At 21.6% G+C, this 18,452-nt stretch overlaps 10 protein-coding genes across 10 annotated transcripts; 4 read left to right on the top strand and 6 right to left on the bottom strand.

The window, feature by feature from the left end:
* Positions 1–2: 2 nt before the first annotated feature.
* On the top strand, positions 3–835 carry DICPUDRAFT_32345 (uncharacterized protein; the record flags this gene model as incomplete). The annotated part of the gene is made up of 2 exons (XM_003287324.1): positions 3–354; positions 423–835. Coding segments are annotated over 2 exons (765 nt in total), but the record flags the coding sequence as incomplete, so codon positions are not given.
* Positions 836–858: 23 nt separating this feature from the next.
* Positions 859–1,347, bottom strand: DICPUDRAFT_91899 (uncharacterized protein). Its single transcript, XM_003287309.1, has one exon. The coding sequence runs from the start codon at positions 1,250–1,252 to the stop codon at positions 950–952; it is 303 nt and encodes a 100-aa protein (XP_003287357.1). The 5' UTR covers positions 1,253–1,347; the 3' UTR covers positions 859–949.
* Positions 1,348–2,174: 827 nt separating this feature from the next.
* DICPUDRAFT_151460 (uncharacterized protein) lies at positions 2,175–2,465 on the bottom strand (the record flags this gene model as incomplete). The annotated part of the gene is made up of 1 exon (XM_003287308.1): positions 2,175–2,465. The coding sequence occupies one exon, from the start codon at positions 2,463–2,465 to the stop codon at positions 2,175–2,177; it is 291 nt and encodes a 96-aa protein (XP_003287356.1).
* A 1,244-nt stretch (positions 2,466–3,709) lies between these two features.
* DICPUDRAFT_20966 (uncharacterized protein) lies at positions 3,710–4,445 on the top strand (the record flags this gene model as incomplete). Its single annotated transcript, XM_003287323.1, has 2 exons — positions 3,710–4,100; positions 4,183–4,445. Coding segments are annotated over 2 exons (654 nt in total), but the record flags the coding sequence as incomplete, so codon positions are not given.
* A 350-nt stretch (positions 4,446–4,795) lies between these two features.
* DICPUDRAFT_47305 (uncharacterized protein) lies at positions 4,796–5,280 on the bottom strand (the record flags this gene model as incomplete). The annotated part of the gene is made up of 1 exon (XM_003287307.1): positions 4,796–5,280. The coding sequence occupies one exon, from the start codon at positions 5,278–5,280 to the stop codon at positions 5,017–5,019; it is 264 nt and encodes an 87-aa protein (XP_003287355.1). The 3' UTR covers positions 4,796–5,016.
* A 413-nt stretch (positions 5,281–5,693) lies between these two features.
* Positions 5,694–8,336, top strand: DICPUDRAFT_78214 (uncharacterized protein; the record flags this gene model as incomplete). The annotated part of the gene is made up of 1 exon (XM_003287322.1): positions 5,694–8,336. One exon carries the CDS (start codon positions 5,694–5,696, stop codon positions 8,334–8,336), a length of 2,643 nt encoding a protein of 880 aa, XP_003287370.1.
* A 1,718-nt stretch (positions 8,337–10,054) lies between these two features.
* On the bottom strand, positions 10,055–10,453 carry DICPUDRAFT_78213 (uncharacterized protein; the record flags this gene model as incomplete). Its single annotated transcript, XM_003287306.1, has 1 exon — positions 10,055–10,453. The coding sequence occupies one exon, from the start codon at positions 10,451–10,453 to the stop codon at positions 10,055–10,057; it is 399 nt and encodes a 132-aa protein (XP_003287354.1).
* Positions 10,454–10,803: 350 nt separating this feature from the next.
* Positions 10,804–12,484, top strand: DICPUDRAFT_78212 (uncharacterized protein; the record flags this gene model as incomplete). Its single annotated transcript, XM_003287321.1, has 8 exons — positions 10,804–10,903; positions 11,092–11,246; positions 11,344–11,547; positions 11,609–11,711; positions 11,777–11,898; positions 11,963–12,088; positions 12,162–12,248; positions 12,314–12,484. The coding sequence occupies 8 exons, from the start codon at positions 10,804–10,806 to the stop codon at positions 12,482–12,484; spliced, it is 1,068 nt and encodes a 355-aa protein (XP_003287369.1).
* A 1,891-nt stretch (positions 12,485–14,375) lies between these two features.
* DICPUDRAFT_54791 (uncharacterized protein) lies at positions 14,376–15,621 on the bottom strand (the record flags this gene model as incomplete). The annotated part of the gene is made up of 2 exons (XM_003287305.1): positions 14,376–15,329; positions 15,415–15,621. 2 exons carry the CDS (start codon positions 15,619–15,621, stop codon positions 14,430–14,432), a joined length of 1,107 nt encoding a protein of 368 aa, XP_003287353.1. The 3' UTR covers positions 14,376–14,429.
* A 1,002-nt stretch (positions 15,622–16,623) lies between these two features.
* DICPUDRAFT_78210 (uncharacterized protein) lies at positions 16,624–17,862 on the bottom strand (the record flags this gene model as incomplete). The annotated part of the gene is made up of 1 exon (XM_003287304.1): positions 16,624–17,862. The coding sequence occupies one exon, from the start codon at positions 17,860–17,862 to the stop codon at positions 16,624–16,626; it is 1,239 nt and encodes a 412-aa protein (XP_003287352.1).
* Positions 17,863–18,452: the final 590 nt, after the last annotated feature.

Raw genomic sequence — 18,452 nt, 5'->3', positions numbered from 1 at the left:
TAGAGGTTAATGAATCCATTTTAGAAAAGTATTTGGAAATTATAAATGGCGGAGGTGTTACAGATGAAATCGAGTATTGTTGGAAATCCTATTTTGTTGAAGATAAATGGGTGGTTTTAAAAAATGAAAATACATATAATCTTGTTGGTATGACAACTTGGGGTGCAGCTTATTTATTGTCAGATTTCATTTTACAAAACAAATCATTATTCGAAAATAAAAATATATTAGAGTTGGGCAGCGGCACAGGTTTAGCAGGTATTGCATTGGATTATGTAAAACCATTAAAAAAAGTAATATTGACAGATTATTCACCAAAAGTTTTAAAAAATTTAAAAGAAAATATAGAATTAAGTAGGTAATAAACAATAGTAATAATAATATTGGATAGTTTTCTAATAGTAGTATATTATTTAATATAGATAATATAGGAATCGATGATTTAATTAATGATGAAGATAATCAAGATTTAAATGGCAATAATAGGTTTAAAGTAAAGATATTAGATTGGGAAATTGAGGATCTAACTGTTTTAGACAAAGAATATTCAGATGGAGATAATTCAACAAATATTATTTTAGGGGCAGATATTGTATACGAACCTTCACTAGCAAGATATTTAGTAAGAATTTTAGATTATTTATTAAATAAAAATAAAGATTCAGTAGCATATATTTCATCTACAATTAGAAACCAATCAACATTTACAACATTCCAGCAAGAGTTAAAAGAAAAACAATTAACTGTCGAAGATATTACAAATACTTTAGCAGATAAACCATCACCATTTATATATGATAAATCACAAATTGTATTATATAAAATTCATAAATAAATAAAGAAAATAATTAAATATATATATTATAGAAAAAAAAATACATTTTATTAATTAATTATTGATATTATTGTTATTGGTTTAATTAATTTTTGCTATATAAATTTTTATTGTTTAGAAATAAGTAATATCATCTTCTAATGATTTGTTTTGTTGAACAGAGACAAGTTGTGGAGCAGCTTCTTTACCATTCACTGGGAGACCAACGAAAATTCTATAGTGATTGTAACCATTATCGGTGTGGACTTTGACAAAGTAGTTAGTACCAGCAACAACTTGTTTTTTGTATGAGACTGCTTCAAATTTGTTGTAGTGAGTGGCTAATTTGTTTTCTGCATTTACTTTAATTTGAGCACAAAGATTTCTGACATAGTCATCAGCATCATGTTTAGCACCAATTCCACCAACAATACCCATTTTATTATTATTTGTTAAGTTATAGATATAAGGAAAAAAAAAATATTATTAAAGTTTTTCTTTTTATTATTTATAAAAATAAAGTTTTTTTTTATTATTATAAATTGAATGTATGAAATATAAAAAATTTGAAAAATTAATAAATTTCTTAATTTATATTTTTTTTAAAATTTTTATTTTTTTTTTTTTTTTATAAAAAAAATAAAATAAAAATTAAAATAAAAATATATTATAATAAATATATTTTAAACTATTTCTTTATATGTACAGTTTCCAGATTTAAATTTTAGTGTGTGAGTGTGAGGGGTTTAAGTAAGTTTTTAATTTTTTTATTATTTTTAGTAGCTTGTAAATTATGTTTATATCAAACTTAAAAATTAAGGTGGGGTCATAATTTATTTTTTTAGTTTATCACCAACTTCAACCAATGATATAATGGTATATTTGTTGTTTTTATCTAAATTTAAACCACTACATACCAGTAAATAACCAAAAATGGATTTTTGATGTTGATAATAAAATAATTATTTAATATTTAATATTAAAATAATAATAAATAAATATTTTTAATATTAATTATAGATCTTTTTTTTACAAATTTCATGTGTTTAATAAAATAGGAAAGTAGAGAGAAATAATAAAACCTTTTTTTTTTGAATGATTGAGTTCCAGATATCTATTTTTATTGGTTATTAAATTTGAACACAATTTATATATGCTTTTTTTTTTTTTTTGAAAAATAATAGTAAATCTCTAGCCTGGTCAAATAGACTAATATTAGTTTTTTGCAAACTATTCAACTTTTAAAAATAAAATAAAATATTTAATTAAATAATTCAAATAATTATAAACATTAAAAAAATAAAAATAAAAAAAAAAAGAATAAAAAAAAAGTTCTTGTATGAATTTTATTATCTTTATTTTAAAATGGGTTTAATGGGTCTTTTAAAGTTTTCTTTTCTTGAATATCTCTTAATAATGCGGAGCCACTTGAGCTGACAAATACTTTGATATGAATGTATCCATTAAAAGTTTGAATCTTGATTAAATAATTCATTCCCAAAACGATTTGTTGTCTATAGGAAATTACTTTATAGGTTGTCATTTTTTTTTGAAGTTTACCTTCCACTGCAACTTTAACATCATCAGCAATTCCTTGAATTCTGCTGTCTGCTTTACTTTCATCTGACCACTTGCCAATTATAAAAGCCATTTTTTTTTAAAAGAAAAATTACAATATTATAATTTTGTAAAAGTTAAAATAAAATAAAATATTATTACAAAATATTAAAATATTTATAATAAAAACATTATTTTAATAATTTATTGTTACTTTATTTTATACTATTAATTTGTAGTTATTATTATTAATAAAACTATATCCCCCATTTTTTTTTTATCTACAATAAAAATTAAAAATGTAAAGTTTATTAATTTATTGTTATAACACCATTTATTACTTTTGTTTTATATATTTATTTTCTATTTATTTTCTATTTATTATTTATTATTATTTATTTTTATTATTTTTATTACTTTTTATTTTTATTTTTTTTTATAATTTTATTTTTTATTTATTGATATTATTGATTGATTAAAAAATAAAACAAAATTAATCTTGATGAGTTCTAAGAGATATCCTTTTTTCTCGAAATGATATGTTTTAATCTTTTTTTAAAGATTTTGATCATGTTTGAAAAATTATAAAAACAATACAAAATATTATAAAAAAAAAAGTATTCAAAAATAATAAAAAAAGGTGATTATTGTTTAATATAGCAATACCATTTTACACATAGGGTATATATAGAAAAAAAAAAAAAAAAAAAAAGTTTTTAAAATTTAATAATTTGGGGGTGCTAAAATAAAATAATTATTTTATAAATTACATAATTTTATAAAAAACAAAAATTTTAATAAAAAATAATTTTATTTTATTTTATTTTTTTTTTTTATTTTTCTTTTAAAAAAATAATGAAAAAAAATTTATTTTCTCAAATAAAATAAATTATATTTAAAGCTGTAATTATTTATATATGTTATGTTTTAACTTGTGTATATTTATATATTTGTGTTTTAAAAGGATCCCAAGTTTTTTATTTTTAAAAATTAAAATTTTTAATTAATTAATAATTTTTATATTTTAAAAATTATAGGTAACAATATATTAAAAAAAACAAGAAAAGAAAAGAGAAATTATAATCAAGTAGAGTATATCAATTAAATTTAGTCTCTATTAGTTCTATCTCTGCCCTACTATTCATCGTATCTCTATTTTCCATTACAATCATTATACTATCATTATACTATCATTACACTATCATCACCTATCATCATTTCTTTTAGATCAAAAAAATAAAATAAAAAATAAAAATGGATTTTTATAACACTGTTGAAGAAATAACTAATACAATTTATAAAAAAAAATCAATTAAAGTAATTTATAAAATGGGTGATTCATATATTATAAACAAGCTTGTCGAATTTGTCAAAAAAGAAATGGCAGATAACGATCCATCACATGATTGGAATCATGTAGAAAGAGTATGGAAATTAGCAGTATCAATAGCTGAACAAGAGGAATTTGAAGGTGATTTCGAATTACTTCAGTTAGCAGCCATTGCACACGATATTAAAGATTCAAAATACTTAAAGCCGGGTGAAGACGAAGATACCGCTGAAAATACAATCATCAGTTTCCTTACATCTCATCAATACCCTTTAGAAAAAGCCAAATATATTTCGAATGTAGTTAAACAAATATCATTTAAACACGAATTGGGTGTTTCCTCTAATTATCAATTTTTACCAGAATCCAAAATTGTACAAGACGCAGATAGATTAGATGGTAACTATTTATATACATATAAATACATATAATTAATAATGGTTAAATAGTAACATTTTATTTTATTAATTTTTTTAATTAGCAATCGGTGCTATTGGTGTTGCAAGAACATTTTCATATGGAGCCGCTAAAAGTAATACACCATTTTATAACCAAAATACTAAAGAATTAATGAAGTCATTAGATGAAAGCGATGAAATTAAAACAATTCAAATATCTAAAGATCAATATAAGAATCACAACTCACCAACAATAGACCATTTTTATGAAAAATTATTTAGATTAGAGAGTATGATGAAAACAAAAAGTGGCCAGAAAATGGCCAAGAAACGTCATGAATTTATGATTTCATTTATGAAGCAAATGAATAATGAATTAAATAATTTATGCTAAAAAAAAAAAAAAAAAAAAAGAAAAAGAAAAAGAAAATAAGAAATTTATTAAATGAATATTTTATTTTATTTTTAGAATTATTATTTCTATAAATATTAATTATTTTTTTTACTTCTAATCCCAATTTTAAGTTTAGTTCTAATTATAATTTTAATTCTTAATTTACTACTAATAAAATATAAATAATTTTTTAATTTAAAATTAAATAATTAAATAAAAAAATAAATATAAATTTAATAAAAAAAATAAACACTATAGTGTTTTCTATAACTTTTTTCTTTTTTTTTTTTTTCTTTTTTTTTATATTTGATTTTATTTGTTTTTTTTTTAAAAAAAGATATAATCTTGTATTGGCTAGATAAGTTGGATTATGTAATGTTTGGATTGGTGGATTGGATTCTATATATTGCTATTATCCAAAAAAATATTCTATATACTTTTTTTTTCGGTTATATTAATCTATGATTCTACCAGTAATAAAAATATTATCGTTTTATTATTGTTTCTATTTTATATTGATTAATTAAAAAGAGTTGGAAATTTCTTTTAATATTAAAACTGAACGATTTCTAATTTCGTTAGAGTCTTTAAAATCGATTGGTAAGTTTTTATATTCTTCTTTATTTAAAAAATTTGATAGCTTATCGTGATCGCTTGCAACCGAGGTAAGGTCTCTAAAATATTTGTAAAATAATAAGTGGTTTTCGTCAACTTCGCCTTCTCTAAGATAAGCTTTTAAATAAGCCTCAATAATTTCATAGATCCTATCTAAATTAATTTTTATCATTTTCTTTTTTGTGTCACTTGTCATTTTAAATTTTTTTATTTATATTAAATTATTATTTATTATTTTTTGAAAATGAAAATAATGAATTAAAAAAAAAATATAAAAAATTAAAAAAAAAAAAAAAAAAGAAATTTAATTTAAAATTTTTGAAAAAAAAAAATTTATTTGTTTTTTTATTTTAAAAAAAAAAAAAAGTGTTTGTATTTGTAATGATTTTATTATTATAACAATGGGTAAAAAAAAGAAAAAAGGAACTAAAAATAAATCAAAAAAAAAAAAAAAAAAATAAAAAATCTAACCTTATGTTTTTTTTTTTTTTGATTTTTTTTTTTTTTAATTTTACTTTTTTATTTTTTCTTTTTTATTTAAAATATAATTTTTATTCAGGGGGGTGCAATAATTTATAAATAATTATGGTGGATATATCCCAAACAGAAATTTTATTTTGGAAAATATTTAAAAATAAAATTTTATTATCAAAAATATTTTGTAAAAGTTTAAATTATGAAAGATTGGTTAAAGCAGATGAAATTTTAATTAGATTTAATGATGGCATTAGTGTAATAAAAGAAAGGGTTAGAAATTCAAGTTATATAACGTATAATAGTATCGAACCAATATATAATAAAATAACTAAAGATACCTTTGAGAATATCGACTTTTATAAACAACTATTTACAAACTATCCAAAGTATTTCATGTTTTCAGAGATTGCTTTACCACTAATTTTCAAGTGTTCAAATTTAGTTGCTTTGAGGGTCTATATAGATCAATTTAAAATAACAAATGATCAAATAAACTATTTGGCAAATTCATATTATAAAGTATTAATAATTAATCATAGCAACTCCCAAATTTTAAACTACAAATCATTCAAAATGCTTAGCCATCTCATCTTATATCACGGTGTCCAATTAAGAAGCTCTGTAGAAATGGTCGAGACTGTCAAAGGCGGGAATCTATATTATATGATTATATACTTTAAAGGTGGCTTATTAACTTTTGGCCAACTTTTGGATATTACAAAGTCTTTTATATCTTTCTTTTCAAATGGTATTAAAATCAATTTCAAAAATAAAAAACTAGATAAAGATAAATTTATAGATAAGTTTATATCTGCTCTATTAGATAGTTCTTGTCCAGGTATTGGCAGTAGTAAATCATTCAGTTTATCAACCACAGACATAGTAAAAAAGAAATTATTTTCAAAAACAATAAATTTTGAACCACAAATAAAATTTGTTTCAGCTTTAAACAATAATAATAGTAACAACAACAATAATAATGATTTTGTAAAAAATAAATCAGATATTAAAAAGAATAAATCAGGTAGCATAAGTAAATTTATCAAAGAATTAGAGTCAAATGAATTGGTTAAACAACATTTAGACATTGACATATTAAAGCTCTTAAGAGTGTGTACTTTTATAGATTGTAATTGTAGCGAATTAATAAATAATAGCAATATAAATAATAGCAATAGTAATAATAGCAATAGTAATAATAGTAGTAATAATAATATTTTAAATTTTATAAAAAGATGTAAAGAATTAAGAGCTTATATTTTAAAGTTAATAAAATCATATTTTTTAATAACAAATGAAAGTATAGAAATTTGGTATAAAAAGCAAATATGTGAAGACATCTCATCACTAAATATACTAGAATATTGCAGTTATTTCTTCAACTATATGTATAGCTATTTTAATAGTATCAGTAATAATAATAATAATATAATTGAAAATAATTTTATTTTAAATTGTTTAGAAATCATTTTAAATAATAATAAATCAATTACACCATTTTTGGTTATTTTAGAGATTGGTGATTTAAAATTAATAGAGTTATTTCATCAAAAATATAAAGAATCTATAGAATCATTGTTTAATAGTAGCTATAACGATTATAATATCGGTTATTTAATGCGATCTATCAAGTCCACTGCCGTATTAGATTTCTTTTATAAAAACTATCAAGATTCACCAATTTTTACAAATCATTCAGTGAATTGGAAATATATATCAAGTATACCAATATTAGAGCACTATGAAATGCTAATCAAGAATATGGATTTCAAGTTACTCATCGACGATTACAAATATTTTAATCCAACTCTGTACCAATACTTTATCATTGACAAAGAGCTAAAGCCTCTATTTAGGGATCTTGAGCAAATATCATTGGAATTATTATCTAGGGCATTGGAAAGTCAATCATCATTATTATCAGTATATCAACTATCAAATAACTTTTTATTAAGCTCATGTCAAAAAATTGTTTCAGAGTATATTCAATATGAAAGACATGATATTTTGGTTTCAATTTTCAAACATTTAAAACTACCAGAAATTAATTTAGTTTCAATTATCGAACAAGAAAGACCATTTAAATTACTTAGATGGATCGCAAATAACTATTCCCAAAAGGATCAAATACCCTATCCAACGGACCCAAATCCATTTTACACTGTTAGAATGAATCTAAACTATCCATATGGTATAGACTATCAAGAAACTGTCACAGTAGAAATGTCAGTATATCAATTGTTTTACTCTTTTATATTTAGTGAAGGTTTCAACAATGCCATAGAGTTAATTAAAATAAATCCATTGGTCTTCAAATACCATAAGTTTATAGAAAATAATAAAAAGACCACACCTTTAATTGTAAAGTTTTTAGATTATACAACAAATTATTATTTCACAACTTTAGAAAATATAGATGATCAAGACAAATCAATTTCGACACTAATTACAATTTTAAAATCGATTTTAATATTTTATTTAAAAGACTCTGCCGTATCGGGAAATATAGATTTTTTTAAAATTTTATTTATAAAATATTCTTATTTTATAAAGAAACAATTTAAAAATGGTGAAACTCTTTTAGAACCACTCCAACTAGTAGAAATATTGAATAATGCCTCAAAATCAAACAATATCGATATTCTAGAAGTAATTTTATCAAACTACTATACAAACTTTTCAAAAAATGAATATTATAAATTAATAAATCAAAGCTATCCAGCCCATCAATATTTTTTAAAATTTAAATAAATTAATTTTTTTAAAAAAAAACATCACTAATATACTTTTTTAATCTTTATTATTTATCTTTAATACTTAAATTAAACACATATTATTTAATTATATGTTAATAATTTAATAATTTAATAATAAATAATAACTTTAATTAATTTTAATAATAATTATTAATAATTTTAATAATTAATATTATGTGGATTGTTAAAAAATAACCTTAAAGATCCGGAGACCTGATGTTTTATAAAATATCAACAAATTGCCCAGATAGCTCAGTCGGTAGAGCGCAAGGCTTTTAACCTTGTGGTCGGGGGTTCGAGCCCCCCTTTGGGCGAATTATTTTTATTTTCACCCACCCCTACCCTAGGGATCTTCCCTGTGATCAGTCTATTTTACTCTCCCAGGCTTTAGGGGGAGAAATTTGTAATGTAGATGGAGCTACTTTAGTTATAGATAAATAATAAATATAAATAATTCTAATAATCAAATAAATATACAATTCTTTGTTTGTGAAAACTAAAACCGAAAACTGAAAACTAAAAAATAAAAATTTTATTTTTTAAATTTTTCAATTTTTTTATTTTTATTTTATTTTTAATTTTTAATTTTAAATAATAAATTATTTAAAATAAAGGAAAATATAAATATATTATTTAGTTGAGATATAATTATAACTGTAATATTCATTTAATTCTAAAATGCATATGAATACATTACAAATTATAGCATAGTTTCCTCCTGTTTGAACCTCGATGGTACTTCGCCTTATGTATCTTGTTTGAACTCCTGTCCTGATGGGCTCTCCGAATCACTAACGAATTGACACAACGGTGCCCAGCTTGTGGTAACCTTCATATAAGTATAAAAACACATAACAAACAAAAACAAAACACAATAAAAATACTGATGATACATTAAAACATCCTCACTTATAAAAAAAAAATATATACATTTTAGAATTAAATGAATATTACAGTTAAAATTATATCTCAACTAAATATTTTATTTATATTTTCCTTTATTTGATTATTAGAATTATTTATATTTATTATTTATCTATAACTAAAGTAGCTCCATCTCATTATAATCACACACAAATTGACGTTACTGTGCCCAACTTATATGCAGTGTGTTAAACTCATACAAGGAATAAAGAAATCAACCACTTTCTTTAACAATCATATTAAAATCCAATTTTTATAATCATAGAATTATAAACTGATTTTTACACTATTCGACAGATCTCTAATAGATAAAAAATAATATATCTAAAGCAAACCTCCTATTGTATCATATGAACACCTCCGAATTTTAAAAAAAATTGTAATGTGGAGTTACTTGTTTATATATTTATTTATAACTATATATATATATTTATTTATATTTATTTATAAATAATTAACTGATTATTTTTGGGCATTTAATACTTTTGATATTTTTACTTTAAAAAAATAATTTAAAAAAATAAATTTTTTTACTTTAAAGTAAAAAAAAAAATTTTAAAAAAATAATTTAAAAAAATTTTTGTAAAAGCTAAAAAATAACGAAAAGTAGAAAAGTCTTTTAGTTAACTTTTGCTTTTCAGAAATCGGTTTAAAAACTCGGAAAATTTTATTTTAATTTTTTTTTTTTTTAAATAAAACATATTAATGTCATCGAGAAATTGAATTCAAAAATTTATCACTTTAAAATGAAATAATATTTGATTCTTTTTTTTTTTTTTTTAATTAAATTTATTCTTTTATTAATTTAATATTTTCATTTTCTTCCATAATTTCTAAAATAATATCAAAATAGGTTTGACCTTGATCTTGTTGTAAATCTTTGATTTTTTGTTTGAAATAATCATGATTAAATTCTTTTGTTTTTAAACTATCTTCATACCATTCAATAGTAACTTCTTTACCCAAATCTATTCTATTTTTTTCAAAATCTTTCCATACTATTTGAATTGGTTGATCAATATCGATATCACCAACACCACCAGAAAATAAATCTTCCAATCCATCTAAATTTGAGATTTGAAAGTCTTCATTTCCCATAAATAATCTATTAATTTCTTTATAAAAAGAATCTATATTATTTATATTTGAACCATTTATTAAATAACTATTTTTTTCTGAAAAAGTCATAATGAGTAAAAATTAAAAATAAAAAAAATAAAATTAAATGTAAATAAAATAAAATAAAATATTTCTGGTTTTTTATAAATCAATAAAGTTTAATTATTTATAACAATAAAGAAAATTCTTTTGATATTTTTTGTTTTAAAAAAAAATTTTGAAAATATTTTTTTGAAATTTTTTTTTTAAATTAATTGCTAAAAAAAAAAAAAAAAACGGGTTTTTTATTTAATATAAAAATTATCTTATTTTTTCGAGCTTATGAAACTCTTGAAAAAATTTTTAAATGGTTTAATATAAATAAGAAAAAAAAAAAAAAATTTTTGATTATTTATTTTTTTAATTCACAGAGATAAAATATGGGAAAAGTAGAAATTAAATCTATCAAAGGTACCAAACATTTTGGTGGCTTCTCTGAAGAATACCCAAAAGAATTAGAAGGAATTATTCCAGTTAAAGGTAATTTTTTTTAAAATTATTGTAAAAGCCGGTCAAGTTTGCCCCACACATTTGTTATAACAAAATTTAATGCGAAAAAAAGTTAAAAATTTGGTGGGTTTTTTTTTTTATTTCAAATTTGCGCAAACTTGGTTGTCTCGCACAATAAAACAAATATATTTTTTTATATTTATTAACACTATTTTTAGAATACCTTGATATTATTGATTGTTTAAATTATAATGGTATAAGAGATTTTTATTCTATTATTATTATTCTTATTGGTTATATTCTTTTTGGTTTAGTTATTATATTAGTATCTGCAATTATCGAGTTTATTCGTTGGTCAATTTTTAAAAGCAAAGTAAGTATTATTAATAGTTTTGATATTATTAGTATTAATATTATTATTATTATTGCTATACTTTTATATTAAAATTACTAATTTGATAATTTAATAGTTAAAAAGAGATTTAAATAAATGCCTCGAAGGAATCAATATGGCATTAGAACCAAGACAAGCATATATTACTTTACATATGAGTTTTTCAGGAGTCGTTACATTAACATTCAACTATCCAAACTCTACCACAATTAATAGCAATGAAATGATTTTACTTGACGGTACTCTAGGAAATGCTATTTTAGTTCATCCATGGGCTCAAGTAATTATTTTATATTAAAATATGTAAAATATTGAAATACTAATTTTTTTTTTCAATATAGCCAAATCATATTGTAAATCCATTAGTACATAGCCCAGACGACCAACCAGATGATATAAATTTTAGAAATATTTTAGTTTCTAGAAAATTAGAAAAGTTTTCATGTTTGTATTTAATTATTTATAAAATTTTTTTATTTAATTATTTACAAAATTCTTATAATAAACAGGGTCAGAAAAAAATTTCCAAGGTTGGAATGTTTTCTATAATTTAAAACTATATAATTATCTATCTTCCCAAGAATACACTTCAATGATGGAAGAGTACAATACATTATCTCAATCTATAAAGGTAAATATAAATATATCAATTTATATATTTTAAACATTTATTAATCTTTTATTTTTATTTAAAGTTTAATCATCATTGTTATAAATTTTTCTTAGCCTCTTTCATACTCATTTTTGCCTTGATTGGTTTAGTTTTAATAATTCCAGCTTCAATTTGGTTCGTTATTGAAAATAATAAATTTATTAAAACTGTATGTAAAATATATAATACTTTTTATTTTTAAAACTACAATAGAATCAATACTAATATTTTTTTCAAAACAGATAAACTATAATATTGACGTTTTAAATAATAAGTATAATTCAATTTATTATACACGTGGAATCCAATTTATAAATAAAAATGGCAAAGTAAGATCTCCTTTTGTATTATGTAATAGATAAATAGAAATATTAATTATTATTATTTTTTATAGCTTTTCATTACTATTCCAAAAGATGTTGGCCAAGCACCAATAGTTACTAAATACTCAGGTTCAAAACAATTAATTTTAGCACCAACAATTCCAAATGGTATTTTACCATTTTATCAAGTTAACTGTGCCCCCCCACAAAACTTTGAACCAGTATTTGAAAAAAATATTTAAATTATATTAATTAAAATATAATTTTTTTAATAAACATTCATATTTAAAATCTATAAACCCACGATTGTTTTAGTTCTCTTTTTTAGATAATAGTTTCACTCTGAAGATGTCTGAGTTTTCAGTATTACTTACGGTTATTTAATTTTTGTTGTTTAATTTTGGTTTATTTTGAGGTTAAATTATGGTTATTTAATTTTTGTTGTTTAATTTTGTTATTTAATTTTGGGTTATTTGTAATTCTTTGATAATTAAATTTAATTATTTTTATTTTTTTTAGGGAATTATTTTAGAAATTTTTTTAAAAATCATATTTAAAAAATTTAGAGAAATTTTAATGAATCAAATTTAATTAAATATACCCATAACTATATTTAATAATATTTTCTCTATTCTTTTAAAAATTAAATTATCAAAATATATTGAATCAAGGCCATCCAACCCCAAACCTATTGATACTCCGCAATACATTATTACAATGACTAACAATTAATATTATAGAAATATAATATCAAAAATCTTTGGAACTATAGCATTATAGAAAAAAGATAAAATAAAAAAAAAAAAAACAAAAAAATAAAAAAGCCGATGGTATTGAAATATATCATCAAAAACAATAATCTGGGGTTGGAATTTGATACCTTGATTTTTTTCCTTTTAATCTTCTCTGTGTTTTAGCATACAAACACAATATGAGATCTCTGTAGCACCAGATCTGAATTGTTCATCTTGAGGGTGTATTTCTCCTCCACTGTAAACTTTGTCATGTTTAGATTGCAGTGAATTAAGGAAAATCAATGTGTTGGTACTTTTATTAAAATTCCATTAGCTATCTTTACCAGTACTTTCTTATAGGTATTCTTTTAAAAAGCTCATAATATATATTCTCTGTAATTACAAAATAGTAGTAGATGACCATATGGGTCATTATTCATAAATGTATTGCACATGTTTTATATTAATAATAAAAAATTGAAACACCAATTAAAAATAATTTTAGTTATTTAATCTATTGTATTAATTGTTAACCAGTAATTTTTGACTTATCCTTTCAATGATTGGAGCAAAGGATAGCACTTTTATTATATTTAATTTTTTTTAGTAATTTTAATTTTTGTGGTATCTGCTCACTTTTGAAGAATATATTAAAAAAGTTAGAAACAAAGAAATTGTTTCTTAAGTATTATCTTTTTTACATCTTAATGTTAAGTTTGACTTTAGATGGTAATAACGGCTTCATTTGGATGGATTCTTGTATTGGCAATGGAAAAGACTAGAAAAAGTGTATATATAGAAGATTTAAATTTATTTACTTTGGAATAATTGGAGAATCTGCAGGGTTATCTTGATTATATGTGTATTGATTTTTTCATGATGCCATCATTTCAGACCTTTAAAGGCCACTTAAACATTCACCCAATATCTATTCAAACAATTCCAAATTCAAAAAATTACAAATTCAAAGAAAATTAACGTCTAACCTAAAAATTTAATTATTAGGTTACGGACATGGACAGTTTTTTTTCTATTTTCATGTATATGGGAAATTAGTTAAGTGGTATAATGCTACCTTTGGGTGGTAGCGTCCTGAGTTCGATTCTCGGATTTCCCCACAATTTTATTAAGGTTTTATCTTCCTGGTGATTTATCAATTTATAATTTGTAATGTAAATGAACTTTTATAATAAATTCAAAACACTTAGAAGAATAATCAGCCATATCAACGATCTATATTATGAGTTTCAAAAAAAAAAACATTAAATAAAATTTTACTGATTAATTTAAAGCATTTGCTTTTAATTATCTTGACTTTTAAAAAAAAAAAAAAAAAAAAAAAAAAAAAAGTTATTGACAATAAAAATCTGCAACAACTAATTTCAGCAAATAAACTTATATGTGATATTTGTTAATACAATAATTTTTTAATAAAAATTATATATAGTTTTATTTAATTATTTTTTTTAATATTTTTTTTAATGGTTGGCATTTTATCCCACCAACCAAGGAAAATTGAATATAAAACATTCATATATTTAATAATAAAAATTTTTCTTTTACCTGAACCAAAGAATTTAATTCTAATTTGTTCCTCAGCATATTCGAAATGTTCTAAAATTACGGAGTGGGTATGAGTGTTGATTGTAGCTTTGTTAATGACTGTATTTGATGTGCCTGTTGAAAGATTTGTTGTGGTATTGGTTTGTTGGATACATTCGGAGTCTTTTTTAAGGAATTTTGAAGGTAATAAACATTCTAAAATGCAGAAATAGTGGAACAAAGTACCAGCAGAAACAAAAAGATGCCATACAGCATGGTTGAATGGAGCAGTTTCCCAAATTAAAAATGCGACACCACTAGTATAAGTTACACCACCGGATACCAATAACTTTAGACCCTTCTTTGGTAGATGTGTGATCAAATCTTTGAGGCCAATAATTGATGTCCATCCCATTAAGAGATAGAATGAATTTGAAATGATATCTGGAACGCCATTGGCACCTAAAATTAATTTGCTACCTACACCAAAGAAACACATTGTCCAAATTAATATAAACATTAACCAACCAACTTTAACAACTTTTGGTGTTTTTCTTTTTACAACTGCGCTTACTGTTGTAGTGGCTGTACGAATTGAATCCCCGGCACCATCTAATACTTTGGTTTGAATGGAAGATCCAATACTTGATAAATTGTTATATACTAAATTAATTAATGTTAATGGGGTATATGTACCTGCGATTAAGAAATAAATTGCGCAATGATCTAAATCTTTAAAAAAACTTCTATATCTTTGTAAATTTAAAATATCAACTGAATGATACAAAGTTGAACAAAAATACATTGTCATCTATAATAAGACAATTTAAAATATTAATATTTTCACAAGAATAATTTTTTTTTTTTTTTTTTAAAAAATATTAAAGTACACTTACAAGAGTGATTCCATAAATTGAGCAAGATAAAACATGCCATTTTGAACCCTTCATTCTTGCCAAGGAAATTAAGAAAAAAACTGCTGGAATACAGAGAACCAAACCTAGACCATGTGAAAGAGAATTTAATACCTCCTCGTTATAAGTTTGTACCTCTGGACCTGGAACATTAGTTTCTTCGATTTCCCCAACTGTAAAGTTATGCATAATAGCAGAAGCCATATTCGATTTTTTTTAGATTTTTTTTTTTTTTGTAAAGAAAAAAAAAAAAAAAAATTTTTTTTTAAATGTTAAAAAAAATAAAAAATAAAAAAAAATTTTCAAGATATATTAATTATATCTTTGAGATTAGTTGTTATTGATTAACAAAACACACTAGTCTTTTTAATAACACACACCAACACACAGATACAAGTGTAATGAAATATGAAAATAATTGTTATATATATTATTAAAAATTTATATAAAACGAGAGAAAAAAAAAAAAAAAAAAAAAGTTTATTTAAAAAAATTAAAATTTTTTTAAAAATTAAAAAATTAAAAAAAAAAAAATTAAAAAAAATAAAAAATAATAATTTAAAAAATGTGGGGTGGGTAAATATAGGCTAAAAAAACAAAAAAATTAAAGAAAAAAAAAAATAATTAATAATTTATTCTTTTTTCTAAAACTCTTTTTTTTTTTTTTCGTTTTTATTTAATTATAAAATTATAAAATTTGAAATAAATATTTTTAATTTTTAAAGTTGAAAATGGTAAAAAAATAAAATAAAAAAAAAAAAAAAAAAAATTAAAAAAAAAAAAAAAATGGAAATAATTAATTCCCAAGTAATCACACAAAAAAAAAGATATTTTTTTAAAAAAAAAAGCACAAAACACACAAAAAAAACAATTAAATCAACAATTTTTTTTTTTTAAAAAAAAAGAGATATTGAAAAAAATACCTAAAAATAGTAAAATAAATAAATAAATAAATAAATATAAAAAATTAAAATATTTATATTGTTTTTTTTTTTAACTAAAATTTAAAAATTAAATAATAAAATGTAATTTAAATATTTTATTTAATATTTTTATTTGTTTAATTTTTTAGTGGGGGAATAATATTATTATAATAAATCTATTATTATTATTATTATTATTATTATTTTTTAACTTTACTAAAATTATTTAATAAAGATAGTTAAATGAACTTAATTTATAATATATAAATTAAAGTTCATTATCAAATGATACAGAATTTTGGATAGCGGGAACAGCTCTAGTAAAATCGAAATTGAATTGGTAGTTTTCATTTTCATTGTTTAAAATATTTGAAAAATTATTGGAAGGTTTTTTGTTTTGAATGTTATTATTAATGGTATTATTATTATTATTATAATTTTTTGCCGAAGTCATTAGAGTCGCCATTACCATTACCGCCATTGCATTACTTAATTCAGAATTTTGGTATTCGCTTTGGTCCTCTTCTTCTTCTTTTGGTTTTTCATTATATAAATTATTATTTAAAGAGTTGTTTTTATTATTATATAAAGTTTGTGTATGATCATTATTTGGAATATTTAATTTTGGTAAAGTTATATTATAATTATTGTTATTTTGAGAAATGGATGGTGAGGAGGAAGAATGCAAATTGCCAGAGGATAAAGATTTTTTTGTTGAAAAGATAGGTGTAGGTTTGGAATATGAAAATGGTGAAGCTGGCGATGAAGCGGATAATAAAACTGGTGCTAATGGCGAAGATACAAATTGTGGTAAGCTTGGTGATGAGGATGAGGTGGATGGTGATGAGGATGATGGCGATAATGGGACTTGTGGTAATGGGGATGATGGGTAGTTTGGTAAAATTGTATTAGAGTATGGTGAGAGAGGTGAATCACAGTATTGGTCTTCATCTTCTTCATCGTCACTGCTACCGCTACTACTTGAGCTATTGAAATTGTACATACTATTATAGTCATTGAAAAAATATTGTTGTAGTTGTTGTTGCTTTTGATATTGTTGTAATAAAGATTGTTGTTGTTGTTGAATTAAAAATGATTGTTGTTGTGATTGAAGATGAGATTGTTGTAATGTTAACATATTATTATCGGAGATTTCTGGTGGAGCAACATTATTTAATTTACTACTTAATGAAAGATATTGGTTGTTTTTAATTGCCAATATATTTGGATTTTTAATTAAAAAAGTTTTCTTTTTTTTAATAATAGCAATTTCGTTATTGATTTTAATTTGTTCCTCCTTTGACTTTGGTACTGTGTTTTCGAGATTAGCAATCATCTTATCAAGTGATTTAATCTTTCTATGTGGCCATCTTGGGATACCATTTCTACGGCAAATTTTCTTTAGGACTGTAGCACAAACACCAATCTCTTTAGCAACACTATTGATTGGTAAGTGGAAATATTTAGATAAATATTCTAAGTTTATATCTTGAGTTGATAAATGCATTTTTTAAAATAATTATTATTACAAATAAATAAATAAATAAATTATATATGAATGAAGATGGGTGTGTGGAATATGAAATTTTTAAATTTAAAAAAGAAATTTGAATAGAAAAAAAAAAAATAACAAAGTAATGAATATGAAAAAAAAGAAATTTAAAATATAGTTCTAAAAAAGGTAATTAAATAATATGATTTGATAACTTTAGAAAAAATAATAAATTTATTTTTGTTTTTTTTTTTTTTTTCTTTAAAGAAGATTTTATTTTATTTGATATATCTTTTAGTATATATATTTGTTTATTTATTTTTAAAAAAAAAAATAGTTTGGAAAAAAAAAAAAACTTTTATGTATGAAAATGGTTTTTTGGAAAAAAAAAAAAAAAAAAAAAGTTAAAATAAAAAAATAAATTATTTTATAAAAAATTAAAAAAATAAAAAAAAAACCCTTATTCTTTGGGTATGCAAAGCTTTGGTGTGCTGGGGTGGATGCTTAAAAAAAAAAAATTTTTATTTTTTCAAAAATATATTTTATTTACAATTATAAAAATTTCTGGGGGGAACTAAAGCAATTACCGTATTCCCAAATAAAAA

The sequence above is a fragment of the Dictyostelium purpureum genome, assembly GCF_000190715.1.
Source record: "Dictyostelium purpureum unplaced genomic scaffold DICPUscaffold_97, whole genome shotgun sequence".
NCBI lineage: Eukaryota > Evosea > Eumycetozoa > Dictyosteliales > Dictyosteliaceae > Dictyostelium > Dictyostelium purpureum.
Note: the sequence above shows the minus strand (reverse complement) of the source record. Positions and strands in the feature narration are given on the sequence as shown.

What these genes read in the sequence shown, in the direction of transcription:
- DICPUDRAFT_91899 (XM_003287309.1), bottom strand. Translation starts at nt 1,252, where the DNA reads ATGGGTATTGTTGGTGGAATTGGTGCTAAACATGATGCTGATGACTAT.